Below are 26,869 nucleotides of genomic sequence, written 5' to 3' on the forward strand. Positions count from 1 at the left end.
AAAGCACACCTGAATGAGAACTGCTCCGGGATTTAGCTGGTTTTCCCTTTTATAGCCCAATGGTCAAGGAAGAACTATAGTCTAGGATCACTTTTATCCAATGTGAGTGACCCACAAAGTTCATTAATGGCCTAGGTGCTGATTCCATAATGTATGAAAAAGTGCCCTTGTTTCATGTCATGGTGAATAATAATTATAATTGTGGTATTTGTCAAGCTCTTATTCATTCATTCATTCATTCATTCATTCATTCAATAGTATTTATTGAGTGCTTACTATGTGCAGAGCACTGTACTAAGCACTTGGAATGTACAAATCGGTAACAGATAGAGACAGACCCTGCCCATTGACGGGCTTACAGTCTAATCGGGGGAGAGGGACAGACAAGAACAATAGCAATAAATAGAATCAAGGGGATGAAGTGCACAGTACTAAGCATTGGGGTAGATAGAAACAAATCAGTGGACACAGTCCTTGTCCCACATGGGGCTCAAAATCTTAATTCTCATTTTACAGGTGAGGTAATTAAGGGCCAGAGAAGTGAAGTGACTTGTCCTGGGTCACATAGCCGAAGAGTAATGGAGCACGGATTAATAGGTCAATCTTATTTATTGAGTGCTTACTGTGTGCAGAACACTATACTAAGCACTAGGGAGAGTACAATATAATAATAAACAGATACATTCCCTGTCCACAATGAGCTTACAGTCTAGAGGAGGAGACAGACATTAATCGAAATAAATTACAGATATGTACATAGGTACTTTTGGGCTGGGGGCAGTGAATAAAGGAAGCAATTCAGGGTGATGCAGAAGGGAGTGGTAGAAGAGGAAAGGACGGCCTCTTGGAGGAGATGTGCCTTCAATAAGGCTCTGAAGCTGGGGAGAGTAACTGTCGAATATGAGGAGGGGAGGACGTTCCATGCCAGAGGCAGGATGTGGGCCAGAGGTCAGCAGCGAGATAGACAAGATCGAGGTACAGTGAAGAGGTTAGCATTGGAGGCGTGAAATATGTGGGTTGGGTTGTAGTAGGAGAGTAGTGAAGTGAGATAGGAGGGGGCAAGGTCATTGAGTGAGAGCTTTAAAGCCAATGGTGAGGAGTTTTTGTTTGATGCGGAGTTGGATAGGCAACCACTGGAGTTTTCTTGAGGGGTGGGGAAATATGGCCCAGCTCCTCTGGCTCCCAGGCCCGGGTGCTTTCCACTAGTCTGCTTCCTATGGAAATGGAAAGGAAAATGACACTTTCTGTGAGATAGTTGGCTAAAAGCAATCCTGATTCATCATTGGGCTGTTTCTCCCACTGTTTACGTAAGTGTATTGTCCTGTTTTATTCTAATTGTTATCCTCATTTTGGTACTTCAGTGGATATTATCAAAAGGCTACTTCTAGCATTACTGGGTGGGTCTGAGGTTGCAGCTGTTTTCAGAGTTTCCAGGTCTAAAAAGATGAGTCAAGAGGATTACCTTTAAGGGCCAATTCAAAGCAGGAAGGAAACCTTTTGTTTGTTTGTTTTGTTTGTGGAGGGGGAGGGGGGAAATCTGATGCCATTTTGATATGTCTTGTTAGTGTAGCCTACACTAAAATCTTTTGTGCCCTTGATAACAATGCTCACTAGAAGAAAGGCATAAGGTGGACCAAGACAGCACACTTGGGAAAATATAAGATACTTTCAACTAATGGCATATAGTCACAAAGGACATGTGATTATGGCATTTCTTTATCGCACCAGGTTTGGGGTTGTATGAGGATGCACAGGAGATGTGGGAAATTGGAAAATGATTTTTTGAAAGAGCAATGGGATGGAGAAGGGGGAAGAAACCTAAAAGAGGGAGTTTTGGGGGAAAGAGGGTGAGTTGGAAACAAGAAACCCAAAGATTCTTAAAAAGTATATTTGCTACAGGATTATGTGGTTGCCAATCTTATTTGAGGGGAAATAATTTTTCATGTCTCTTTCTCTTCTCCCCCTATCTTTCCCTCACCCACTTTTCCCTTCCCACCTCTCCTTTTCCCCTCTCAATAAACCAGGGCCATTCAGAAGTATAAATACTAAACACCTTCTGAATGGCTTTATTCCAAAGATTTTGTCAAAGCAAGTTGGGGTCTGATTTGGTTTGTCTTAATTGTTTTCTAGAGCCAAGGCAATCTAGCCAGCCCCATGTCTCAACTAATTCTACTCTTCCAATTTGTTCTCCCAAGTAATGAAAGCCCGTTCTCTTAGGAGAGAGGGAAGTTAACAGCAAATTCTCACATGGCATTTTCTGGTAACCAAAAGAATAGAATTGGCCAAGCATGAAGTCATCGTGGTTCAAAGAGTTAAGATCTGTAGTTACAGTCCTGTAGACTCTAAGCTCAATGTGGGCAGGGAACTTGTCTACCAACTCTGTATTTTATTCTCCTAAGTGCATAGTACACTGTTTAAGCACTCAATAAATACCACTGATTATGGGGGAAAAGAATATGAAACAGGTGACTGTTACCAACTTGCAAAGAATTTATTCTTTTGAAATGGGAAACAGGTCTAAAATCCAAGAGGGGCTGAAGATTGGGGTTGAAACTGAAGCTTAGCACATGATGAGGGCTAAATAAATATTCTTAATAGTGAATATTACTATTAAATATTTTGTCCCCTGAGTTTACACGTAGACAAGAGGCTCCAGAAGCTCCTGTAATCTGCTGAGTAGTTTAAATCACAGCCAAAGCGAACATGTGAATGACTGGTTAATCCCCCCACTGTACCTTTTAAACTTGCACAAGATTCATATTTTTTTTGAAGCTTATGGCTGATGCAGATAAATGCCATCTTGCAATAGAGGTGTGCAATCCAGTGATTCTTGGAGCACTTGAGGCTTGAAGCAAACTATGTAGTGGCATACAGCATTCTGAGGACTCTTTTAGAGTAAATTATTTTGCCATATTGTGAAGAGTATTTTAAAATGGTATTTCCAGATTCAGATGATATCACCTATTAGCTATTTCTCAACACATTTATGATGACTCTTGTCAATCTCAAAACTCCTTAAGTCTTATCAGGGAAGTGCCATGTGAGCCAGGAATGAATTGAGGACACGTGTGCTTTTGTCTGGATTAACAGTCAAAGCAGAGAAGGCTCAGTTTAGGGAAGCTGTCATCTTTGAATGATTGATGAGCACACATGGAAAATGTTGCCTGAATTAACATGCTTTAACTGTCAACAGTTTGGAAGTGTGTTATTCCAGTTTACAATCTGAACAACCTACCTTCTGTTAGTGTAGAAAACCTCCTTTCTTCAACCAAGAAAGCCCCCTCAACCTAATCCTGTAAAAAATACAAATTTATTGTAAAAGTATCCGTATATTACTGATTAAAGGAAATAGACGATCCGTAGTGGGTTATACTTCCACTTCCAATTTGCCTCATAATCTTTAATCAATCGATCAATCAGTAGTATTTGAGTGCTGCTTTTGAGCAGAGCACTCTAAATGCTTGGAACACAATTCCTGCTCCATTTACATTAATTTCTGTCTATCCCTCTAGACTGTAAGCTCACTGTAAGCAGAGAATGTGTCTGTTGTTGTATTGTAGTCTCCCAAGTGCTTAGTACAGTGTTCTGCACACAGCACTCAATAAGTGTGATTGAATAAAGGAGCTTACATCTTTCTTCCCCTTTCCAGAACCTAGTATCGTGTTTGGCACATTGTAAGAGCTTAAATATCACAGTTTTCATAATGTTTTGGCAAGGTTGGCATTTGTGGAAACCACCTGACTGGACATTAATTCATTCAGTTGTAGTTACTGAGCACTTACTGTGTGGAGAGCACTGTACTAAGCCCTTGGGGGAGTAGAATATGCATGGGACTGTCCAGTCTCAGTTCCAACAATGAGAAAAATGTTATCTCCAGCAAAATGAAAGACTCAAATGCTTCCTTGCGATACAGAATGCATAAAGACATGCCTGGAGGTTTTGGGGAGCCTTTTTAAAAATTAGGATGAATTTGCCTGGCAACTAATCAGGCTTTGGCAAACTTAAAAAAAAAAAGCCCTCAGCTTTGCTTACAGCTATTGTATAGGGTAAGAGGGCTTAAAAAGTTCTTGATCATGAGTAAATGGAATGCTTTTAATAGACATAATTCCAAATCTTTTCTCTTAGCGTTATTATTATGTCATAGATTAGGTATGCATTTTTCCAATCAAGATTAACTTCTTAATTAACAATATTCTGTGGGTGGTTGAATTGTGAAATTAACAATAATAGTGGGGTTTTTATGGTATTTGTTGAGTACTTACAATACACTAAGTATTGTACTAAACATTGGGGTAGATATAAGATAATCGGGTCCTACATGGGGCTGCTGGTCTAAGTAGGAGGAAAGATAATTATTAAATACCCATTTTGCAGATGAGGGAACTGAGACTCAGAGAAAATAAGTGATTTGCCCAGCAGCAAGTGGCAGGCCTGGGATTAGAACACAGGTTCTTAGACTTCCCGGCTCATGCTTTTTCTACTAATAATAATGTTGGTATTTGTTAAGTGCTTACTATGTGCAGAGCACTGTTCTAAGCACTGGAGTAGATACAGGGTAATCAGGTTGTCCCACATGAGGCTCACAGTTAATCCCCATTTTACAGATGAGGGAACTGAGGCACAGAGAAGTGAAGTGACTTGCCCACAGTCACACAGCTAAGTGGCAGAGCTGGGAGTCGAACTCATGACCTCTGACTCCAAAGCCCAGGCTCTTTCCACTGAGCCACGCAGGCTTCCTCCCTTTTTGCCTTTTGTGGGGAACATAATACAGGTGTGATTAATTTCTTTTCACTTGCACCTTTTTTGCTTGCTGTTTGGTGTAATCAGTGCAAATCAATCGGTAATTTAGCCATCTGGAAGATTCACACCATACTGATGTTCACAGGGATTTCCTATCTAAAGGAAATAGGCCATGCCTCCCTTGGTACCAGAAAGGAACAAAGCCCACTGCTTCTAGAGACATTTCCTCTGAACCTGAAGAGTGTTTCCATTATAAGCTGCAGAGCGCCATATGCAGTGATAGGCAAGTTTAGCATGTCCCATGTTGTCATGAAAAGGGGAGAGGGCAGCCTATGAATGTGGAAAGTGCCAAGTGGGAAAGCAGAGGGTCCCATGGGAGAGGGGGAGAAATGGAAGTCAAGAGTAGAAAAATCATCTTGATAATGTTTCACCAACAAAAGGTGCATTTAAAAACTAATTTTTAACTAAGAGTGTGTTTCTTTCTCCGGGATAAGCTTAATAGTCTTTGGGATTTTAAGTTTCCGATTTTAATCACTGGGAAACTCCGTTATTGCTGCATAAAACAGCATGATGATACAATTAACAGTGAATTATAAGATTTGCTGTTACAGAATGTACTTACCCTAGTCGTAAAAGACTTCCCTGTGTAACACTTAAAATAATTAGCTTCCTAAAATGGGGATAGAGTAAGGATAGTGTAAAAATTCCTAGTAAAATACACACACACACACCTGTCTTCTTTTGGGTGGTCCATTTGGATTGTTCTAGGCTAGTTTTAAAGCAACAATTTGTCAGTTGCATCATCAAAAGGAGAGACCTAAAGCAACCTGACAATACTTTCAGTTTCTAAATTCCCCATTTCTGAAGAGCAAACCAAAATGGAGTCATTTAAGAAACTTGAAACATAGGTTGCCTATTCTAATTTAGATGTCATGGATAAAATTGCTTTCTAGTAGCCTTTGAATGTCAAAGTTAGCAGTTTCCATTGTAAATGGATTCCACTAGCATGGCCTAGTGGAAAGATAATGAGCCTAGGAGTCAGAGGACGTGGGTTCTAATTCTGGCTCTGCTGTGTGACCTTGGGCAGATCACTTAACTTCTCTGTGCCGCAGTTACCTTATCTGTAAAATAGGGACTAAACACTGTGAGGTGCATGTTGGACAGGGGCTGTGTCCAACCTGATTACTTTGTATCTATCCCAATGCTTAGATCCATGCTTGGCATGTAATAAACACTTAACAAATACCACAATTATTATTATTATTATTATAAATATGCAACCCTGCTGATTTCCTGAACAGCATTAGATGGTGGAGGTGGCTGAGTGAGTTTAGGTAGTAGTTGCAGTAGCATTTATTGAATATCCGTTTGGTGTGGTGCTCAGTAGTAGGTGCTTGGGAAGTACAGAATTAAGTGACATATTCCATGCCCACAAGGAGCTTACTCTTTAATGGGGTGAGACAAACATAAAAAGCAATGACAGTGAAACCAAGTATCATCGTGGGATGTCTACTGTCCACATTGTTACTGTTCGCGGGCTAACATAATTCCCTGACTGGGGTATTTGAGTGAAACAAATCTGAGGTTTCTAATGGAAAGCTGACTCTCTGGATTGAGAAATGAAATCTGTGCTTGAAATTCGTGGGGAGGAGCCTTGTCAGAGACAGAATCTGCCTTGCACTGGACCTTTAGTGGGACATTGGTTTCATACTCTTAAGCATTTGGATACTCACCCCAGCCCCACAGCACTTAGAGACACTATTTTTCTTATCTGTAATTTATTTTAATGCCCATTAGTTTCTTGGGGGCTTGGGTTGTGTCTGTTAACTCTTGTACTTTCCCAAATGCCTAGTCCTCTGCACACAGTAAATACTCAGTAAATACATTGATTGATATCCTGGGAGTACTAAATTGCTTGTTAAAACAGCTCACCAAGTCCTGTAAACTGCCTGTGGCTTTTTTTTTTTTGATCCCTATGTGAGGGGACTAATATGACTAAAAAGTTTTATTTGTAGTTTGTGCTGTTAGCATCAAAAATTCCATTCTACGGGGAGATTAGTTTGCGGTTGGATTCCTTGAGGAAAAATAATCTCAGTGTGTCAGTTGTAATGATGTATTGATGAATTAAACCACTTACATTTCAGTTATCCTTTTAAGCTGGGGTCACTGGTACGTGCCACTGTGGCTGGGGGAAGTGACGAACCTTGTACGATCTTTCTTTAATAAACAACCCACAGAACTAATTAAAGTCTTCTGTTTTACCTGCAGGAAGTCAGTTGAGGAAAATTCTCCATGAATGTACGTCACAATGATGATGACCGACCAAATTCCTCTGGAACTGCCACCATTGCTGAATGGAGAGGTAGCCATGATGCCACATTTAGTGAATGGAGATGGATCGCAGCAGGTCAGTTATTGTTTTGAAAAGACACATTTTTAATGGCAAGATTTGTACTGCTCAGTATCTTTCTAGCTGTGGAATGCTCTCCTGAGGGAGGAATACCAACATCGTCATTTTCCATATAAAGATCCTTTGGCCAGGTTGTGGACAAGTCACAACCTAAGTGTAAAAAATTTTAAAATCCCGCTATCTAATTACCAAGATTTTGACTTGTGTTTGAGACTTTTTCATGCATAGTTTATAAAAGTGGTATGTAGCAACACTGTCCAAGCAACTGTTGCTCTATTCTTTGGGAACACTAATATTTTTATTAAGTTGGGAGGCCACAAGGTGATCACTAAAAGGTGAGTTTCTTAGTCCGACTTCAGATCTGTCTTAGCCTCTTTATTTAAAGTCCAGTGAGACAGGGAACTAACTGTCCATGTAGGTGAGAGCCATTTCTGCCAGGCTTGCCATGTGGCCTCTAATTGGCAAGATCCACTTTCCTATTTGTGCTGCTGAAGGATAATAATAATAATAATGATGATGATGATTAATAAGTATGGAATCCACATTTTACAAATGAGGAAACTGGCACAGAGAAGGTAAGTGATTTGCCCAAGGTCATACAGCAGGGAATGGCAAATAACTTCCGTTCTCTGTGTCTCAATTTCCTCTTCTGGAAAATGGGGATTAAGAATGTGAGCCCCATGTGGGACAAGGAATGTGTCCAAACTCAATTTGCTTTTATCCACCCCATTGCTTAGTACAGTGCCTGGCACACAGACACTTAAATGCCAAAATTATTATTGTTATCAATATTAACTTGTATCTGTTCCGGTGCTTAGAGTGCTTGACACATAGTAAGTGCTTAACAAATACAATAAAAAACTTTCTCTGATTCATTCATTCATTGTCGTATTTATTGAGCGCTTACTATGTGCAGATCACTGTACTAATTGCTTGGAACGTACAATTTGGCAACAAATAGAGACAATCCCTGCCCAGCAGTGGTCTCACAGTCTAAATGGGGGAGACAGACAACAAAACAAGTAGTCTGGCGTAAATATCATCTGCCCTTTGGATCTGGATAGGTAGTAGAGGCAAGTTGGTGGCTCTGTGTTTTACACCTGTTTGGAGGCCCAGTGGGGCCAGACTCCAAACCCAAAAGGTTTTTGGTGTTCTTAAGCCAGCCTGGGAGTCCCTCTTATCCCTGACCCCACCAGGCTGCTTGGGGAGGGGTCAAGGTGAGGTGAAAATCTGAGCAGGGCATTCCGGTTTGGGAATGGGTCTGCAGGGCACTGCAAAGCCAAGGTGCCCAATTGTCTCCAGTGGCTTTACTTATTTGTCCTCCTGTTTGTGTACGGAAAAAGAAACCCAAAACACCCACAGTGCTTCCCAGAGAATCCAATGAGCAAGTGGCAGAATTGTCACAACAACTTGGACCTAGCTTCCAGTCCTGCACTTTGACTTGGTAAATTCGTGACTATTCTTCTGATATGAAATTTGTTTTGTATTTTAAGAAGCTTATTCCTTCTTTGTAAGATATTCAGATATATTGTCTACCTAGTCAGTATCCCTTTGTTAAATCAGTTGTCCCCCTTTGGACATGAGTCAGGTCTGCATTGTCCAAAGGGAAGTGGGAATTAGGCAGTTACCCAGTTTTTGTTCCAGCAGATGGTTATTCTGGCTAATTTAGTTCCCCCAAATGGATTTTTTTTCCTTTGAATTAGTGGATTGGACTGTTTCCTTGGATCAAATCAATCAGATAAATGTCCATTACATTTAGGGGTAGTTGAGAATTGATGAAAAGGTCCTACAGTTTTGTCCTCTTCCTTCTAGCAAGATTGCAGTTTAACAACCCTAGATGGTATTTGTATACTCTAAAAAAATCTTGAAGAAAAGAAACTCTAGAATTCCTTTTTAGTGATGCTTTTTAGTTGACTTGGTCAGATAATTTACTTTAGGGATTTCCATTAGCATCAGTCTGCCCACATTCAGGCAGTTTTCTTTTATTGCGTATTCTCTATTCATGGTAATTCTGAAACCTCTACAGGTGCACAGATTCTATTTTTGAGCATCAGTTTCATAGGCTATATTTCTTTCTTGACCAGCCTGAAAATGAATATGACAGACAAGGATGGTGAAATGGCATAGTACATGTTGACAAAATTCTGAATTATAATCACCTGTCAAATATACAGAGAGTATGAAAGAAAAACTTCACTTCTAAGAAAACCTTTGATGTCCAACATTTTGGTCTTCTCATTTCTCTCTCAAATTCAAAACTCATCTTGTTAAGATGCTGTTATGCTCGTAACCAAGAGGGCCCCCCTTGAATATTCATCATCCAAAAATATTGAATTTGGAATTTCAAGCTTTAATTTTCAACAGTAGCAAAATATAAAATATCAGGGAGAAGTGATTGCATTATATTTGCCACAATTCTTAGCATATAGTTAGTGCTTATCGAATGTCATTTGCCCTTATTATTACTTTAATGATTCCCATTTTTCATTTATGAACAAAGGTTATTTCTGTTTCTACTAGCACTGGACTTTAGTAGTATTTGGAGAGGCAAACCGAAGCCCTTAGGCCAAATCCTATGGGCTCTGCAGTTTCTAGGCACTCAGTATTAGTTGTTGAAGATGATCTATAGCATTTTTGTGCACTTTTGTGCAAGTTAGGTCTGTCATACACCCACAGTTCATTCTTCCTGTGTGCTGACAAAAATCCTTCTTGGTTCCATGAGGTTTGTCTATTTTGGGGATGGTTAATTCTAAAAAGATTTACTGGTAATAGGCTATTGCTTGAATTTTCCTTTACTGGTAATAGGCTATTGCTTGAATTTTTTTAGGCTATGCCCCGTTAACTTCACACTTATATTCCCAAGTATTTTTTCCTTTAAGATTCTACATTAGTTATTGGGGAACACAGAGGAACGTGGTGTTAAAAACAGAAGTTTTTCCTTAAAACAATGGAAAGAAGTTTTTTCTAGTTCAGAGTTATGGGCCTGTTGACTCTAAATTGACTTGGGAGGGCTTCCCACCTATCAGATTCTCCACCCTCTCTCATCATACCTGTTGTGTGATATTTAGTATGCCCTACCAATTTGTCATAGAAGGGTTCTTTAAGTTTTGGTGGGGTTTATTAAATAAACTTTTTTTTTGTTTCTCCTGAATCCATTTCGCATAGAAATTTTTGTGAAGTTCACAAGTCAAGATGGGGTTCTTGAATTGCAACATATTCCAATTTTCTGTGTTGATATTATGATCACCAGCTGTATTTTTTAAAATGAAAATATCCCACCTGTAAGCCAGTGACTCGGCCTGTTAGAGTCAATGTCTTAACTTGTGACATTTTATTTCCCTCATGGATTCCTTTCTGGAGTTCCAGATTTTAGAACGCTGTAGAGCATGAACTCACTAATGCCAAACCTACATGTATTTTCCTATCTGTAGATAGATGGATTTATTTAAAATATTGTACAGCACCTCTCTGAAGTTTTAAGGGCTACCAGGAAGTAATTGGTACACTTTAGAAGGCTGACAGATGACAGAGCTGGGAATTGGTCATTTTTATGAAATTAAAAATTTTAACAATGAAGCCTCTAGAATAAATAGGAGGGAAAAAGTTGTTGGTTAAAAGTTAAGGGAATTCAGATGGGTAAGTGTACCCAGATGCAGTGAGTTCTGTATAACATGTGTTCTAAGTGTGTTGGGTAGAATGTGATGGTAGAACTAGGGACAACCTTTCAACCACACACAACTTTCTAGATATAAAGTAACTTGGTTTCTAGAAATGGCTGTGCTTAGACATGTAGTGTTGGGCACAGGCAGATTGTATAATGCAAGATTTCCTTTTTGTGGTGTTCTTACCTAGTAAAGTTCTGTGCACAGTAAGTGATCAATAAATACGATTGAATGAATGAACTAAAACACCGTAATGGCTATCATGGTCAGTCACTGGAATAATAATGATGATAAAAATTATGTCATTGGTTAGGTGCTTACTATGTGACAAGCACTGCCCTAAGCGCTTGGGTAGATACAAGATAATCAGGTTGGACACAGTCCCTGCCCCAGAATGGAGTTCTTAGCCTCATTTTACAGATGAGGTAACTGTAGAAATTAGAGAGTTACAGAGTAGTTAAGTCACTTGCCCACAGCAGATATGTGATGGAGCTAGGATTAGAACCCAGGTCCTTTGACTCCCAGGTCTGTGCTCTATTCACCAAGCCACACTGCTTCTCTGGAAACCAAAGGACACGGGTTCGAGTTCAAGCTCTACAGCCGGCATGTTGGCAAGTCACTTGACCCCACTGTGCCTCGGTTTCCTCAGCTGCAAAATGCATTTAATACCTGCCTCTCTAACTACCTCATTTTTTTTAATGGTATTTGATTAATGCTTACTATGTGCCATGCACTGTTCTAAGTGCTGGGGTAGATACCAACTAGTCAGGGTGGACACAGTCCATGTCCCACATGGGACTCACAGTCTTAATCCCCATTTTACAGGTGAGGGAACTGAAGCACAGAGAAGTAAAATGACTTGCTCAAGGCCACACAGCAGATAAGTGGTCGAGCCAGGACTCAGAATCCATGAAGGACAGGTCCTTTTCACTTCCCAGGCCCATACTCTATGCACTAGGCCACGCTGCTTTTCATTAGGTTGTAAGGTGGGGAAGGAAGGTGAGGAATGGGAATAAAAGTGCCATACAAAACCCAAGGTATTTTTTAGATGACACTAATACTATTATTTAGGTGTATAAATGGCTGAAAATCCATACTCTCCCCTCTAATCCTTTCCATATACACACATGGAAGTATTTGATGTCGCCAACTGCAGCAATTCTTTGCAGGGTGCACTGTGGGTATGAGCTCTGATCTTTCACCTTACAATATTTTGTAATGCCCGTTTTGGATTTATTTTGTCTCTTCAGTTGTCACATGTCAGGTTGGGCGATCTGCTACTGTTAAATCTCAGTTTTCAGGGTCTGTGCTTTTCTGTGAAATTCTTGAGCGAGTCTTTGGATATCCCTTTTCTTTCCAATGCCTGCCTTAAACTCTCCCACTTTTAGCTTACAGAGCCATAGTTGATAAATTGTTTAACCCATTACAGAAATTGTGTGTCCTATGCAGAGTTGGCTGAAGTGTCTCATAATAGAGGCACAAGTATTTTAAACGGCTGCCGTTGAGTATGAGGCCCCAGAAAATCTATAATTATGACTGAATGAATCTCAGCTGCCTGGGCTGAGAGCACTTCAGAACTTAATCCGCTGTAGAAAGTCAGTCATAATCAAACACGGGTTGCAAAGTCAGAATCTTTCAAACAGCTGGAATTCAAATGCTTGGAAAGGGAAAATAATAAAGCTTTTGTTGATAGACTTGATAATATGGTGGTTAGAATCCATAGCTATTTTGCGCTTGTACTTGTTCTTATCTTTTTGGTTTTGATTCTTTTGTCTTAAGTGGATGCTGTCTCTTTCATCTTGGAAATTGGACACCCTTGCACCCAGAGTCCTACTAAATATGGCTTCCTTCCATTTGCATTTTTAATGGTGATAGATACAGAAAACTACTGTATATGCCTGACAGCTACAGTTCTTTTTGCTTTGTGAGGGTTTACTGCATACTCTTTCCTCAAACGTCCGACACATTCAAGTGTCATTCATTTTAAAAGTTTTCCTTATTTAGCAGAATCCCAGATGAGAAGTCAGCTAAAAGTAGTCTGATTCAACCTCAGTTTTCAGGAAGAGGAAGAGAAGTCAATTAGTTGTATTTACTGAGTGCTTACTATCTGCAGAGTACTGTGCTAAGTGCCTGGGGAGAGTACAGTACAACAGAGATGGTAGACACTTTGAATGCCCACAACGAGCTCGCAGTCTAGAGGGGGAAGCAGACATTAATATAAGTAAATAAATTACGGTTATGAACATAAGTGCTGTAGGGCTGTGGGAAGGGTGAATGAAGGGTAAAAATCCAAGTACAAGGGTTACACGGTAAGAAGTGGGAGAAGAGGAAATAAGAGCTTCTCTGGGGATAGTCTCTTGGAGATGTGCTTTTAATAAGGTTTTGAAGCTGGGGGGGAGTGACCATCTGTAAGATATGAAGAATGAGGATGTTCCATGGCAGAGGCAGGATGTGGGTGAGAAGAGATGCCCGCACTGTATTTTTCATTATACAATTGGAGATCCATTTCCATTTTCATCCCTGGATTGGACTGGGACCTGGGCATCTTCTGCCTACTAGTAATTTTTTTTTTTATGATTTTTTTTTAAAGTGCTTACTATGTGCTAGGCACTGTACTAAGCACTGGGTAGATACAAGCTACTCAGGTTGGACATGGTCTATGTCCCACATAAGGCTCACAGTCATATTCGCCATTTTACAGATGAGGTAACTGAGGCACAGAGAAGTGAAGTGACTTGCTCAAGGTCACACAACAGGCAAGTGACAGAGCTGGAATTAGAACCCAGCTTCATCTGACTCCCAGGCCTGTGTTCTTTCCACTAGGCCTTGTTGCTTCCCAAAGTCAGGGGCCCCGTTGGAGAGAAGATAGTGCTTTTGTATTTGTGTGTGCTCATGAGTGTGTACGTACACACACACACACCCTCCCACCCCCTAGAAGAATATACAAGAAAAGCCCTTAGAGCTTGCTAAGGTACATGTTACTGGCTGAGGCTGACACCCATTCTCAGATCAAGGCACTGGTTAGATAATGCCCATTCCTGGCTCTGGGCCAGGGTCCTCTTCCCTTAGGGTTGGCACCCTTGATTATAACTTGGGCATGAAGCATGTTTTCAGGCTGGTAAAAGTTTTTAGAGATAAAGTGACTAATGTGGCTCCCTTAAAAAAAAAAATCATCTGTTCTAAACATAATTATCTGTAAAATCTCATCTCTCCCAGATGGTACCAATGAAGAAAACAGAAACAATTTTATTTTGGTTTCCAAAAGATGCTGAGACTAATTTTTATTATTTGGGGGCAATTATTAGATTATTATTCATTAATAGTATTAAGCGCTTACTGTGTGCAGAGTACTGTACAAATGTCTGGGAGAAAATACACAGGTGGGAATTTAACCCAGTCCCTGTTCCTTGGGTCGGGCAGGGGAAGGGCAGCTCAGTGTTAAGTATATTTTTCAGCCTTATTGAGGGTAGACTTACATGTCAGATCTTCAAAACCAAATGTTTAGTTTTTCTTTTAGGTATCCAAAATAGATTATTTGAATGTTACAAAATGTGCACGTGTGCATCATAAATGTACCCCGATTAGGTGGCAACTTGTCACGACCTCCTTATCTTTTCCAATCATTTTCAGAGGTAGTCAATTTTTTTTCTTGTTTCATAAGGTAGGTTTTAGAGGCTTGATTCAATTAATTGTATTTGAGTACTTACTTTGTGCAGGGCACTGTACTAAGCTCTCTGGAGAGTACAACACAACAATATAGAAGACACGTTCCCTGCCCACAATGAGCTTACAATCCATAGGATTGATTGTATAAAATATATGAACACAAAATAGTACAAACTTGTCAGGAATGAGCCACCTTTATAAAATGTAAAAATGTGAAAAATAAAGTTGCTGTCAGGGAACAATTTACTCAGATAGCATAGTGTCACCTAAAAGAGCTTTCAGTATTTTAGGATTAGACTTGGTTCAGAGAACACTGGTTTGCTCAGTGGTACAAATACTGGTCAAAAATAGCACTGCCGTATTATAATGAGTTCTTGCGAACGTCCTGTACCTAAAACCAAAAAGAGTGGGCAGAAGGGCGATGCAGGTTTATTACAAGCATTTCAGTGGTTGTCATTTCCCTCTCCTGCCCCTTTCCCTCAGCCTCTCCTTTACAGGAGAACATCTGACCATCTCTAGAGCAAAGAGGTTGTGATGGGATATCTGTGTGGAAAAGTTATGTGCTATTTGACCCTACTTGTCCTCTCCAATTTCCCTATTTTCTGTTCCTGTAGACTAAGCATTGGACAGCCAGTTCCAGAAAATAATTCTGTCCTTTGCTCTCTTTCCTGCTTAACAAATTGTCCAGTTAGCTAGCTGTCAGAGAGGAGGGATATGGGGCGGGGGGAGAGGGTAAGGAAAGGGAACATTTAGAACTCCAGATGAAGCAACTGACCAAATCATCTTAATAATTGCAGCATTCCACTTAATAACACTGCCATGAGAATGATGGAATCAATAAAGGCTAAAATTCCCCTTGAGCCTGAAATTTGGCATAAGAAGAAAATGGATTGTTTTGGGTCATGTGTACATTCTGTTTAACTTTTCATTTCACAGATATTTTGAAATAGCATATTGGTATACTTTTCCTGAGGTTGCAGTGCTGGTTTTGAATAAAGAAAATGAAATTGTATAAATGCCACTCACACTTTTTGTGGTATCTTGCAATTGGAAGTAGTCAAACTGTTACAATGGAATCTCTAGCACGGTGACAGTACAAGGATAGATTGGGACTGTAGGGACACAAGGAAGGAGAAAAAGGTGGAGGGGAGTCCATGGTAGGATGGATGAGAATATGGAGGGGTAAAATGAGTTTGGTGGGTTTCCAGGTGGTGTAGTGGGTGAGATGAGTGAAGATGTAATTGGGGGATGATCAGTCTGGACCAGCCCCCACCCATCCAGGAGGAACGATACAGGAAGGGGTAGGGGAGGATTGGAAGGCCAACACCCATAGTAGAGAGGTTTTTGGGGAGCAGACGATACTCCTAAATGATATTTGTTAAGCGCTTTCTATGTGCCAGGTACTGTACTAAGCACTGGGGTAGATACAAATTAATCAAGTTGGTCACCGTTCCTGTCACCATGGGGCTCATGGCCTAGGAGGGAGAACCCCCATTTTACAGTTGAGGAAACAGGCACAAAGAAGTTAAGCAACTTTCCCGAGGTCACACAGGCAAGTGGCAGAACTGGGATTAGAACCCGGGCCCTGTTCTTTCCACTAGGCTCTGCTTCTTCTGGTTCTCCCACTCAGTACTCCAGGCAAACATGTGAATACAGGGCACCGATGTTATTGAAGGACCAGTCTTTGCATAATGAGCTTTGAAAGAAAAATACTTGCATGAGGGTGCCCTCCCCTTTCGCTAGGCAACGTTGCAGTATCTTCACTTTGCATTGGTTGAGTGCCACTTGGATTTAGACCGCTCTACTTAGTCGGTAATTATAAGTTTCAAAATCATGTGCTCCATTAAGTCATTTACATGTAGTCTTGGAAAGAATTGGAGGCGAGGAGAAGCTCCAGGGTACAGAATAAGGGAGGCCTTGGGAAAGAAGCCTTGGAGTAGTTCACCACCACCAAGATGTATTTAGTCAGTGTATATAAACAAAAGAAGTCACAGTGTGCCTGGACATTATTTGTCCCAGATGGAGTTCTATACTTGGCTCATTATACTGCGCTGATGTCATGGTACAGAAACGGGCACTGAATTAGAGGCGTGCATAGAATCTGTTGTGTGCTTGTGTGTGGCAAGAGGGTGAGAGGAGGAGGGGAAGCACTAGCTGGAAAATCTTTGTCAAGTTTTCCTTTGCTGTCTGCAGAGAATGCTGTCAGTTCTGAAACTGAAAGAGGAGCAGAGAATGGGAAGAGTTAGAATAGTTTCTCCAATGGATATTGCTAATATTATTATTAATTATAATACTATGATAATATCATTATCATTGTTGAAAATCATTATCAGGTAAAAAGAACCAAGGGAGCACCATTAGATTGTAAGAACCTTGTCTTGTACGTTCATTGTATGCTTCCAAGCACTTAGTACAGGGTTCTAAACATACAGCACGTGCTCGGTAGATGCTGTTGAGGATAATATTCAGGTAGTAAGCATGTTTACAAGATGGATATAGGCATGTCCCAGGTTCCAGCCACTTCATGATACAACCCTGGGGTATAGCTGTTATCCCTTATCCCAAGTTGCAGTCGCCTCAGCCATTCTTTGAGTCATTACCCCAAGCAAAAGCTCTACTGCCCATAATGTTACAGCCAAGCACGACTGCTAAGTAAAGCCAGCCTCACCTTTTAGTCACCTGAGTCACCTGAGCTGAGTTTAAGTAATCAGCAATGGCTTGACCTTGGAGGAAGCTCTGCCCACAGTTTATCATATTTTTGAGGCGTAGAAGAGACCCCCTGCCCCGATCAGGTAACCAAAGAGGATGTTGACCTGGGGGAGGTAACTTTGTTCAGAAATGGATGATGAAAAAAATGTGTGTTAGTTGCAGCTCCTTTGGAAGAATCATTGCCCAGTGGCTATCTCATTGAACTTTGACAACCAGTGGTATTTATGGTGCACTTACTGTGTGCAGAGCACTGTATTAAGTACTTGGGAGAGTACAGAATAACAATACTTGTCAGCTGTGTGACTGTGGGCAAGTCACTTCACTTCTCTGAGCCTCAGTTCCCTCACGTGGGGATTAAGACTGTGAGCCTCACGTGGGACAACCTGATGACCCTGTATCTACCCCAGAGCTTAGAACAGTGCTCTGCACATAGTAAACGCTTAACAAATACCAACATTATTATTAAACAGACACATTCCCTGGCTTCAAGGAACTTTCATTTCAGTGCATCATTGCAAGAGGTTGAAGCAGATGAAGCAGCAGTTATCATCTCACAGCCACCAGTTAATATTTGGGGATTAAGAAGCCTTACTTCAATAAGTTGGATTTACTGAGTGCTTAGGTGTGCAGAGCACTGTATTAAACACTTGGGAGAGTACAGTACAATAGAGTCGGTAGACACATTCCCTTCCCCCAGAGAGCTTAGAGTCTAGAGGGAGAGACGTTAATGGCGTTAATATTAATAAATTAAGGATAGGTACATAAGTGTTGTGGGGTTGAGGGAGGGGTGAATAAATTTACTTCCATTTTCAAGAAAGTAAATGAACATATGAAAACTAGTGAGCGGAGTTCGGAGGTGCTAAGAAAGAGTCTGAGAAGGTACTTTAAGAAAAGAAGGTGGTTGTGTTTCAAGGCAAGTTGGAAAACTTCTTTGCTGTAGTTGAAAACCCACTTCCACAGTCAGCAGTGTGCAGCCTCTTGCAAAGACTCACCATCAGAAAACAGCTGCTCAGTTAATTAATGGCATGATGTTTGGCTCCGAATTACTTTAACCAAGATTAAACGGTAGTTTGATGCTATTTAGAGTTACAGCATATATAGCACTTAAAAGAATTTCTGGACTGGGTCCTAATTTATAACATGTAAGTCTTTGGCAAAACATATCTCATGATCTAACCATTTGTGATTCAACCATGTTTTCAGGGAGCCTAAGCCTACTGGACATTTGAGGGTGTTCATTCGTTCAGTCATATTTATTTAGCGCTTACTGTGCACAGAGCACTGTACTAAATGCTTGGAAAGTAAAATTCAGCAACAAATAGAGATAATCCCTGCCCAAAATGGGCTCACAGTCTAGATGCTTGAACTGGTTGTTGGTAATGGTAAGGCCAGGATTTCTCTAGGGACAAAATTACTTTAGCTGCATTTTTACCGTTATTTCATTTTATAAAAGAACTCAGAACTGGTATAATGGGCAATAGATGGTGGGAATGGGGGTAGGAAGGGAAACCAGAGGGCAAAGAGGAGGAAGCCATTTCGATTAAAGTGTTTTATACCTATGTTCAGGTATTGTTTAAAAATGAACCTAACTTGCTTAAGAAACCTAATCAATAAAGCACTTGAGTGATTCAGGGGAGTATGATGGCGACCCAATTGCTGAGAAAACATCCAAAGGTACCCCCTCTTGCACATAAATGCCAGTAGAGGTTTAAAAGGATTTTGTTGACTCTAAGTACTGATTTTAAGACTTGGAACCAAGTACCCCTTTGCTTGTTTTTTTGTTGGAAGAACTGTAATTGAAGTTTGGGGATTGGGTGTTTATGGTTAGCCTGAAAAGCAGTTGTTGCCTCCCTGTGAAGATAATATATATTACACTCAGCAATTCTTTTTCACTTAAAAGTTAAACTATATTTCTATACTTAGTAGATGGCAACTCTTCTTGTAATTTAATCTTTTCAGTATATAATTTAGGTGCAAAAGTAGAACTTCACAAAGTTGGCTAATACATTTTCCAAAGCACGTAGGAGTTTTTTGTGTTGGATGTGTGTGTGTAAAACTCCTTTTTTCCTGAAGTAATGGAGATTATTTGGACATTTTATTTAATGGAGAGGTGGGGATGAGCTAAATGGCCCTGAGTGAATTATGTAAACTGGAGTTCCTTAATGAAGGACATTTAACATATTGTATATAATTTACAACTATAATAACTTAACCCTCCAGGATTTCCTGTTAGTAGATAGCTGGGGGCAATCCTTCACCCCAGTCATTTCATATCTACTCCATGTCCTAACTTGTCTATCTCAGTCAGTAACACCACCACCCTCCCTGTCCCATGTCCCAAATGCCTGTTATGCCGGACTCTTCTCTGTCTTTCAATTCTCCCATTCAGCTCACTACCACATCCAGCCAGCATTTCTTACCCAACATTTCCCCAATCCCTCATTTCATACATACTTTGTTACAAGCTCTAGACAGTCATAATGGTCTCTTCGCTGGTCTCCCTGGCTCCAAGGTCTCCCTATTCTACCACATGTATCTGCAAGATTCACCTTCCTGAAGCTCCGCTTCACAAATATTTCTCCACTAGCTCTCCGTGTCCCTCTGCATCAAGCATAAACTTCTCTCTTTTGTCTTCGAGGCTCTACACAGATTATGGATATTCAATAGTATTTATTTATTGAGCGCTTACTATGTGCAGAGCACTGTACTAAGCGCTTGGGATGAACAAGTCGGCAACAGATAGAGACAGTCCCTGCCGTTTGACGGGCTTACAGTCTAATCGGGGGAGACGGACAGACAAGAACAATGGCACTAAACAGCGTCAAGGGGAAGAACATCTCGTAAAAACAATGGCAACTAAATAGAATCAAGGCGATGTACAATTCATTAACAAAATAAATAGGGTAACGAAAATATATACAGTTCTGATCTGTTCTGTTCCCTCACTACTTCTCAAACTCCACTCTCCTTTGATTCCAAGCTAGCTTTCTACCTGTAGCTCTCTCTCCTATCTCCCATCACCATCTTCTCACTCTTGCCCTCCCTTGGTTTGTAACTCCCTTCTCTCCTATTTTGCCATTGTTTTTACGAGGTGTTTGCCATTGTTTTTACGAGAAGTTCTTCCCCTTGACTCTATTTATTGCCATTGTTCTTGTCTGTCCGTCTCCCCCGATTAGACTGTAAGCCCGTCAAACCGCAGGGACTGTCTCTATCTGTTGCCGACTTGTTCATTCCAAGCGCTTAGTACAGTGCTGTGCACATAGTAAGCGCTCAATAAATACTATTGAATGAATGAATGAATGAACCAGTTGCAGTCCTCATATTCAAAGCCCTCCTGAGAGCTCACCTCCTCCAATCACCCTTCCATGACTAATTCCCAGCATCCCAAGTCATTTAGACCTATTAGTTGACCCTAGCACATAGCGGTGGCATTTTTTAAGCTCCTGTTTTGTGCCAGGCACTGTTCTGGGACAGATATAAGGCAGTCAGGTTGGACACAGTCCTTGTCCCAAATCACATCAGACTTAATCCCCATTTTGCAGATGAGGTAACTGAGGCCCAGGGAAGTGAAGTGACTTGCCTAAGGTCACACAGCAGACAAGTGGCGGAGCAGGGATTAGAACCCCTGACCTTCTGACTCCCAGACCCTTGCTTTATCCACTAGGCCATGCCACATATCGATGTGCACGGATTCAACTGTATATTCCATTATGTATTTTGAATACTCTGTAAATACATTTATGTCCATCTCCCCCATTAACAATAATAATAATAAGCAGTGCGGCTCAGTGGAAAGAGCCCGGGCTTGGGAGTCAGAGGTCATGGGTTCTAATCCCGGCTCTGCCGCTTGCCAGCTGTGTGACTTTGGGCAAGTCACTTCGTTTCTCTGTGCCTCAGCTGCCTCATCTGTAAAATGAGAATTAAAATTGTGAGCCCCACATGGGACAACCTGATCACCTTGTATCCCCCCAGCGCTTGGAACAGTGCTTTGCACATAGTAAGTGCTTAACAAATACCAACATTGTTATTATTATTACTAGAATGTGAGCTTCTTATGTCTTGCAATTGTCAGTTCTCTGTTTTGTACTTTCCAAGTGCTTATGGTGCTCAGTTGATATGATTGTTTGGTGAGGAGCAGTGTTGCCTAATGGATAGAGCACAGACCTGGGAGTCAGAAGGACCTGGGTCTAATCCCGGCTCTGCCACTTGTCTACTGTGTGACCTTGGGCAAGTGGCTTCACTTCTCTGTGTCTCAATTCCCTCATTCATTCATTCATTCGTATTTATTGAGTGCCAACTGCATTCAAAGCACTGTACTAACCACTTGGAAGAGTACAATATAGCAACAGACTCCGGCCCACAATGAGCTCCAAGTCTAGAAGGGGAGACAGACATTAATATAAATAAATAGATAAATAGATTAAAGATGTATACATATGTGCTCCGGGGATGGGAAGGAGTATGAATGAAGGACCAAGTAAGAGCAACGGAGAAGGGGCTGGGAGAAGAGGAAAGTAGGGCTTAGTCAAGGAAGGCTTCTAGGAGGAGATGTGTAATCTCCATCTGTAAAATGGAGATTAAGACTGTGAGCCGTATGCAGGACAGGGACTGTGTCCAAACTGATTAACTTGTCTTTACCCCTATGCTTGGAAAAGTGCTTGGCACATAGTAAGTGCTTAACAAATATCACAATTACTATTATTATTATTATTAAGGTACAAATATTTCACATGCTTTTGCAGCTTGGATCACTTTGCTACGACTCCTTATGGTTAATGGCGGCCGTCAGGCCTAGGGCAATTCATCATTGGCCTAGTGACAAGAGCACGGGCTTGGGAGTTAGAAGACATGGATTTTAATTCCGGCTCCCCCACTTGTCTGCTTGTATGACTTTGTGCAAGTCACTTCTCGGGGGCCCCAGTTACGTCATCTGTAAAGTGGGGATTAAGACTGTGAGCCCCATGTAGAATGAGGACTGACTACATCCAACCTGATTACCTTGTATCTTCCCCAGCGCTTAGAACAGTGCTTGGTACATAGTAAGTGCTTGACGATATCATAATTATTATTATCTTTGGGTGGAAGTGAATTAAGAATCTAGGTAGGGATAAGAGGATGTAATGTCAAGGAATGGATGGGACCCCATAGATTTTTCGTTTTCCCCCTAAATTCAAAGCTGCTTTATGGTGACTTTTCTTAGGATCTACTTTCTCTGGAGAAAATCCTGAGATAAATTTTAGATTTAGGCCCTTTAGTCCTAGTCTTCTGTACCACTTGCGGAGTAAGGATTTGTCATGGAGTTGGCTGTGTGTGGGATTCTTAAGGCTGACACTAGGACTTGAACACAGACAGTGAACTTCCGGAAGGGAAGCACTTCCCGAATGTTCACCAGTTCCTTTTTTGTTTTTAAAAAAATTTTTTTTAAACTATTTGCTTTGTCCTATTAAAGGCCAGGGTTTTGCATGAAACGTGATGTATACAAAAGCAGCCTCGTCAGCTCCCAAATTCAGGGTTGGGTTTCAGTGGCTTGCATTGATGTTTAAAGTCTGTAAGAGAGTCTTAAAAAGTTGGCTGAGAATGAGAGGATAAACTTTGTTACCAGCTGCATAAACCCACTAAGAGGACTGATTGAGGAAGACCTGCTTTCCGGGCCTTGCCATGCCTTTTATTCGCTTTGCGATTTTGAGTAATGCACTCATTTCTTTAAATCTTCATTTCTCCATCTTCAAGAAGGGGAGATTCCTTGCCTCATAGGGAAACTGAGAGGCCAGCCAATTTTCTGTTTAGGCAGGTAAGAGGGGGCTAGTGGAGATCCTGATTGTTCAGACTTGAGAGTTCCCTTATTATTTTCATCATTATCATTGGTATTTACTGAGTAGTTACTGTGTACAGAGGACTGTGCTAAGCACTAGGGAGAACACAATACAACAGAGTTGGTAGACACGTTTCTGCTCACAACAACTTGTCTGCTTTGTGACCTCGGGCAGTCACTTCACTTTTCTCTGCCCCAGTTGCCTCCTCTGTTGAATGGAGATTAAGAATGTGAGCCCTATGTGGGACATAGACTGTGTTCCAACCTAATACAGTACAGTGCTCTGCACATTGTAAGCGCTCAATAAATACTATTGAATGAATAATAAAATGCCTGGCACATAGTTAACACTTCACAAATACCATAAAAAGAAAAACAAAAAAAGTTTACATGATGAAGACTCTAGCTGAAGCAGCTTCAACAGAGCCCGAATATCTGGGTTTAGGCCTAAGACTAGGCCTTGGAGATAGCCGGTGGTTCTGATGTAGAGGTTATAATTTTTTTATGGTATTAGTTAAGCACTTACTGTGTGCCAGGCATTGTTCTAAGCGCTGGGGTAGTTACAAAGTAATCAGGTTGGACACAGTTCCTGCCCCACATGGGGCTCACGTTCTTAACCCCCGTTTCACAGATGAGGTAACTGAGGTCCAGAAAAGTGAAACGACTTGCTCAAGGTCACACAGTAGACAAGTGGCGGAGCTGGAATTAGAACCCAGCTCCTTCTGACGCCCAGGCCCATGCTCTATCCAGTAGGCTATGCTGCTTCTGGGAGGGTGAGAAAATTTCATTTTAGGAGTTTCCCTGAGGCCCATACATCACTAGCTATGCTTCTGCTTTTCAGGATCACATCGTGGAGAGATCTTGAGCAGGCCATGACCTCTTGATTGGCATGCTGATGAGGGCCTATGATTTTCCACATGCCTGGACTTTTCTGTTGCAAGCTGCCTGTATTCTCCTCCTTGCTCCAGGGAATTATGGGCCAATCAACTAATCCCTCATGCTTGGCTATGAGCAGAGGCAAGGCGAAAGTACAGAGGCTCTCTGGAGCAGTTCGTTTAGCCATGGCGGGTGGGTTCCAAGTTGCAATCCATTTGAAATTGGATGCACTTGTGTCCATATCCTCTCTGGTGTATGATTTCTTTTGCCTCCGATCCATATGACACAGTGAAAGAATGAAGCATTTGGTTCTTCTGGGAATGTCATCCAAGGTTTTCTGTTTGGGAAACTGAAAGCAAGGACAGAGGAAATGTTTTCAAGGCCTCAGAGCATGCTGCATCTCATCTGATAATCAAGAGTCAGTGGTTGTCTAGACTAGCATGGCGTGCCACTATCGAGAAAGGAACAGCACTTTTGAAGCAGAAGCCACTAAGGATTGAGATGAGTATGCGAAAGAAAAACATCACCAGTACTGCAAACATCAAGCACGACAGCACGAGGGGCAGCCTCTAGGTGTTTTTCCCTTTTATAGACTGTAAGCTCATTGTGGGCATGGAATGTGTCTGTTTATTGTTATATTGTACTGTCCCAAACACTTAGTACAATGCTCCACACGCAGTAAACTCTCAATAACTGTGATTGAATGAATGTATGTTTATGAAACATAGCTGGGATTGTGACTCCCTGATGGGCCCCCTCTGTCCCACATGTACTCGTATTCACCACCATTGGCATCTTCAAGTACATAGGACAACTATTACCACAGGGTAAAACTATAGAATATATAGAGAGTGCATATAAGTCATTACTGCTACAAGTGGGACCTGTCTTCATTTTAATAATTTTGAGTATTAGACACAATTTTAATAAGCTTACTGACAAGGGTGATTTGAGTGTGGCATGTTATAATTTCTGTTTTTTCCCTGTCCAATGCTTAAAATGAGCAGATGCCATGCTTTAAAGTCATTTAATGCTCCTTTCTTTGGGCTTTCTTGTCCTTTATCTGTCTGCTAATGAGCTCCCTTTTTTTGCCACCCTTAGCTTCCTCTATCCTGAAGGACAGGTGAGCAAACTTTCATTGCTGTTAAATGCCAGAGTAGGAAACATTTTATGCTTTGTAGAGTGATGCTCCTTGTTTCTCCTCCCCCTCTACCCCTTCCTGTTCCCTAGAGTGACTTGCCCAGGGCCACACAGCAGACAAGTGGCCGACAGGATTAGAACTCATGACTTTCTGACTTCCAGGCTTGTGCCTTATCCACTAGGCCATGCTGCTGCCCAGTACAGTCGGATCAGTCCTAGTCCCTGTCTAGCATGATCATGGCCCAGAATGGATATGCGCAGGTCATATGAGTCAGGTAATATGTTGTCACTGGCAGCGAGATAGCTGGGAAAATGGAGAAGGTAGAAGTAAGACAAAGACGTCTGGACTTCTTAAAAGATGGAAAGCAAATGTGACCAGTGATGCTCAGTTTTTTTGCAATTAAGTATCGACAAAGCAACCAAAGGTATTTTGATTTTTGACTCTACTAAATTTAATTTAGATTCTCCTCTTCAGTAGTCCCGTACTTCTGAATGTCGGTATATGTAGCCCTAGAATAGAATAGCAATCCTAGACCTGGGCTTCGTAAGCGGAAGGCTTAATGCACTTCCTTTCAATTCAGTGTCAATCACAAGCTAGGTTTCTTAAACCAAGATTTAATCAATGTTATTTATTGTGCATTTTCTGTGTTCAGAGTACTGTACTATGTGCTTGGGAGAATACAATATAAAAGAGTCGGTAGACACAATCCCTACCCAAAGGTGCTTACAGTCTATCTGGGGAGGCAGACTTTAAAATAAATGTTGACCATAGGTTCATTCATCCACATGGCCCATTATGGCCGAAGTATCCATTCAGCACCAGTTTATACAGATTTCATAGAAAAATTTGATTCCATTAGATCTTGGCTTTTTTGGTTGTTGTTGTTGTTATGGGAGAGGAGCTGTTTATTAAGCACTTACTATGTGCCAAGCATTGAAACTAAGTGCTGGGGTAGACACAAGCTAATCAGGTTGGATACAGTCCCTGTCCCAAATGGGGCTCACAGTCTTAATCCCCATTTTACAGATGAGGTAATGGTGGTGCAGAGAAGTGAAATGTTTGTCCAAGGTCACACAGCACACAACTGACAGAGCTGGGATTAAAACTCAGGTCCTTCTGTCTCCCAGGTGTGTGCTCTATCCACTAGGCCATACTGCTCTGTAAATTAATAGTCACATTTGGTTGCCCCGAAAGGTTCATCCAGGTTCTGAGACTGCTACTTTGGCTGACTTTAATTCATTCATTCAATAGTATTTATTGGGCGCTTACTTTGTGCAGAGCACTGTACTAAGCGCTTGGAATTTACAATTCGGCAGCAGATAGAAACACTGTAGGAGCTGAGGTCCCACTGGCTGATCCATTTCCCATCCGATGGAGTAAAATGGGAATATGAGGTGGGCTAGGTCCTGTTCAACTTATTCTATGCAGCCCTGCTGGAAGAGAGCTGGATGGAGGTGCTAGAATATGCTTCCGCACCTCTGGAAGCCTGTTCCAACTGAACAGGTTGTGTGTGTCATCTAAAGTCCTTGAAACAGTCATTCAAGCAGTGTTTCATGCAAGTGACTGCACCCTAGAGGCATACACCCAAGAAGACATGCAAATGTTTGTAAAGCGCTTCACTGAATCAGGGAGGCTCTGTGGGCTGATAATAAATGGGTTAAAAAACGAAACAAAACAAAGAACACTGAGGCAGTGTATCAGTCTGCACCAGGTAATCCATACACACAGTTATAATTTGTATTCACAGCACAGAGCCACTCACAATTCTGCTACCTAGGCAGCAACCCGACCTAGGGCACAGTGATATACAAGTAAGTAGTGAACCAAATCAGGTGACCAGAGGCTGTTGAGTG

The 26,869-nt window shown here is 41.3% G+C and overlaps 1 protein-coding gene across 4 annotated transcripts in view; it reads left to right on the top strand.

Annotated features, from left to right (window-relative positions):
- FNDC3B (fibronectin type III domain containing 3B) overlaps positions 1-26,869 on the top strand; it is a 418,267-nt gene that overhangs the window by 71,329 nt on the left and 320,069 nt on the right. For all 4 annotated transcript variants that reach the window (XM_029057950.2, XM_029057966.2, XM_039913103.1 and 1 more), the window contains exon 3: positions 7,009-7,147. In XM_029057950.2, coding sequence (XP_028913783.1) covers positions 7,037-7,147 — 111 coding nt within the window. In that variant the 5' untranslated portion in view covers positions 7,009-7,036. The remainder of the gene's footprint in view (positions 1-7,008; positions 7,148-26,869) is intronic.

This window comes from Ornithorhynchus anatinus, chromosome 1 (assembly GCF_004115215.2).
Source record: "Ornithorhynchus anatinus isolate Pmale09 chromosome 1, mOrnAna1.pri.v4, whole genome shotgun sequence".
NCBI classification, from domain to species: domain Eukaryota; kingdom Metazoa; phylum Chordata; class Mammalia; order Monotremata; family Ornithorhynchidae; genus Ornithorhynchus; species Ornithorhynchus anatinus.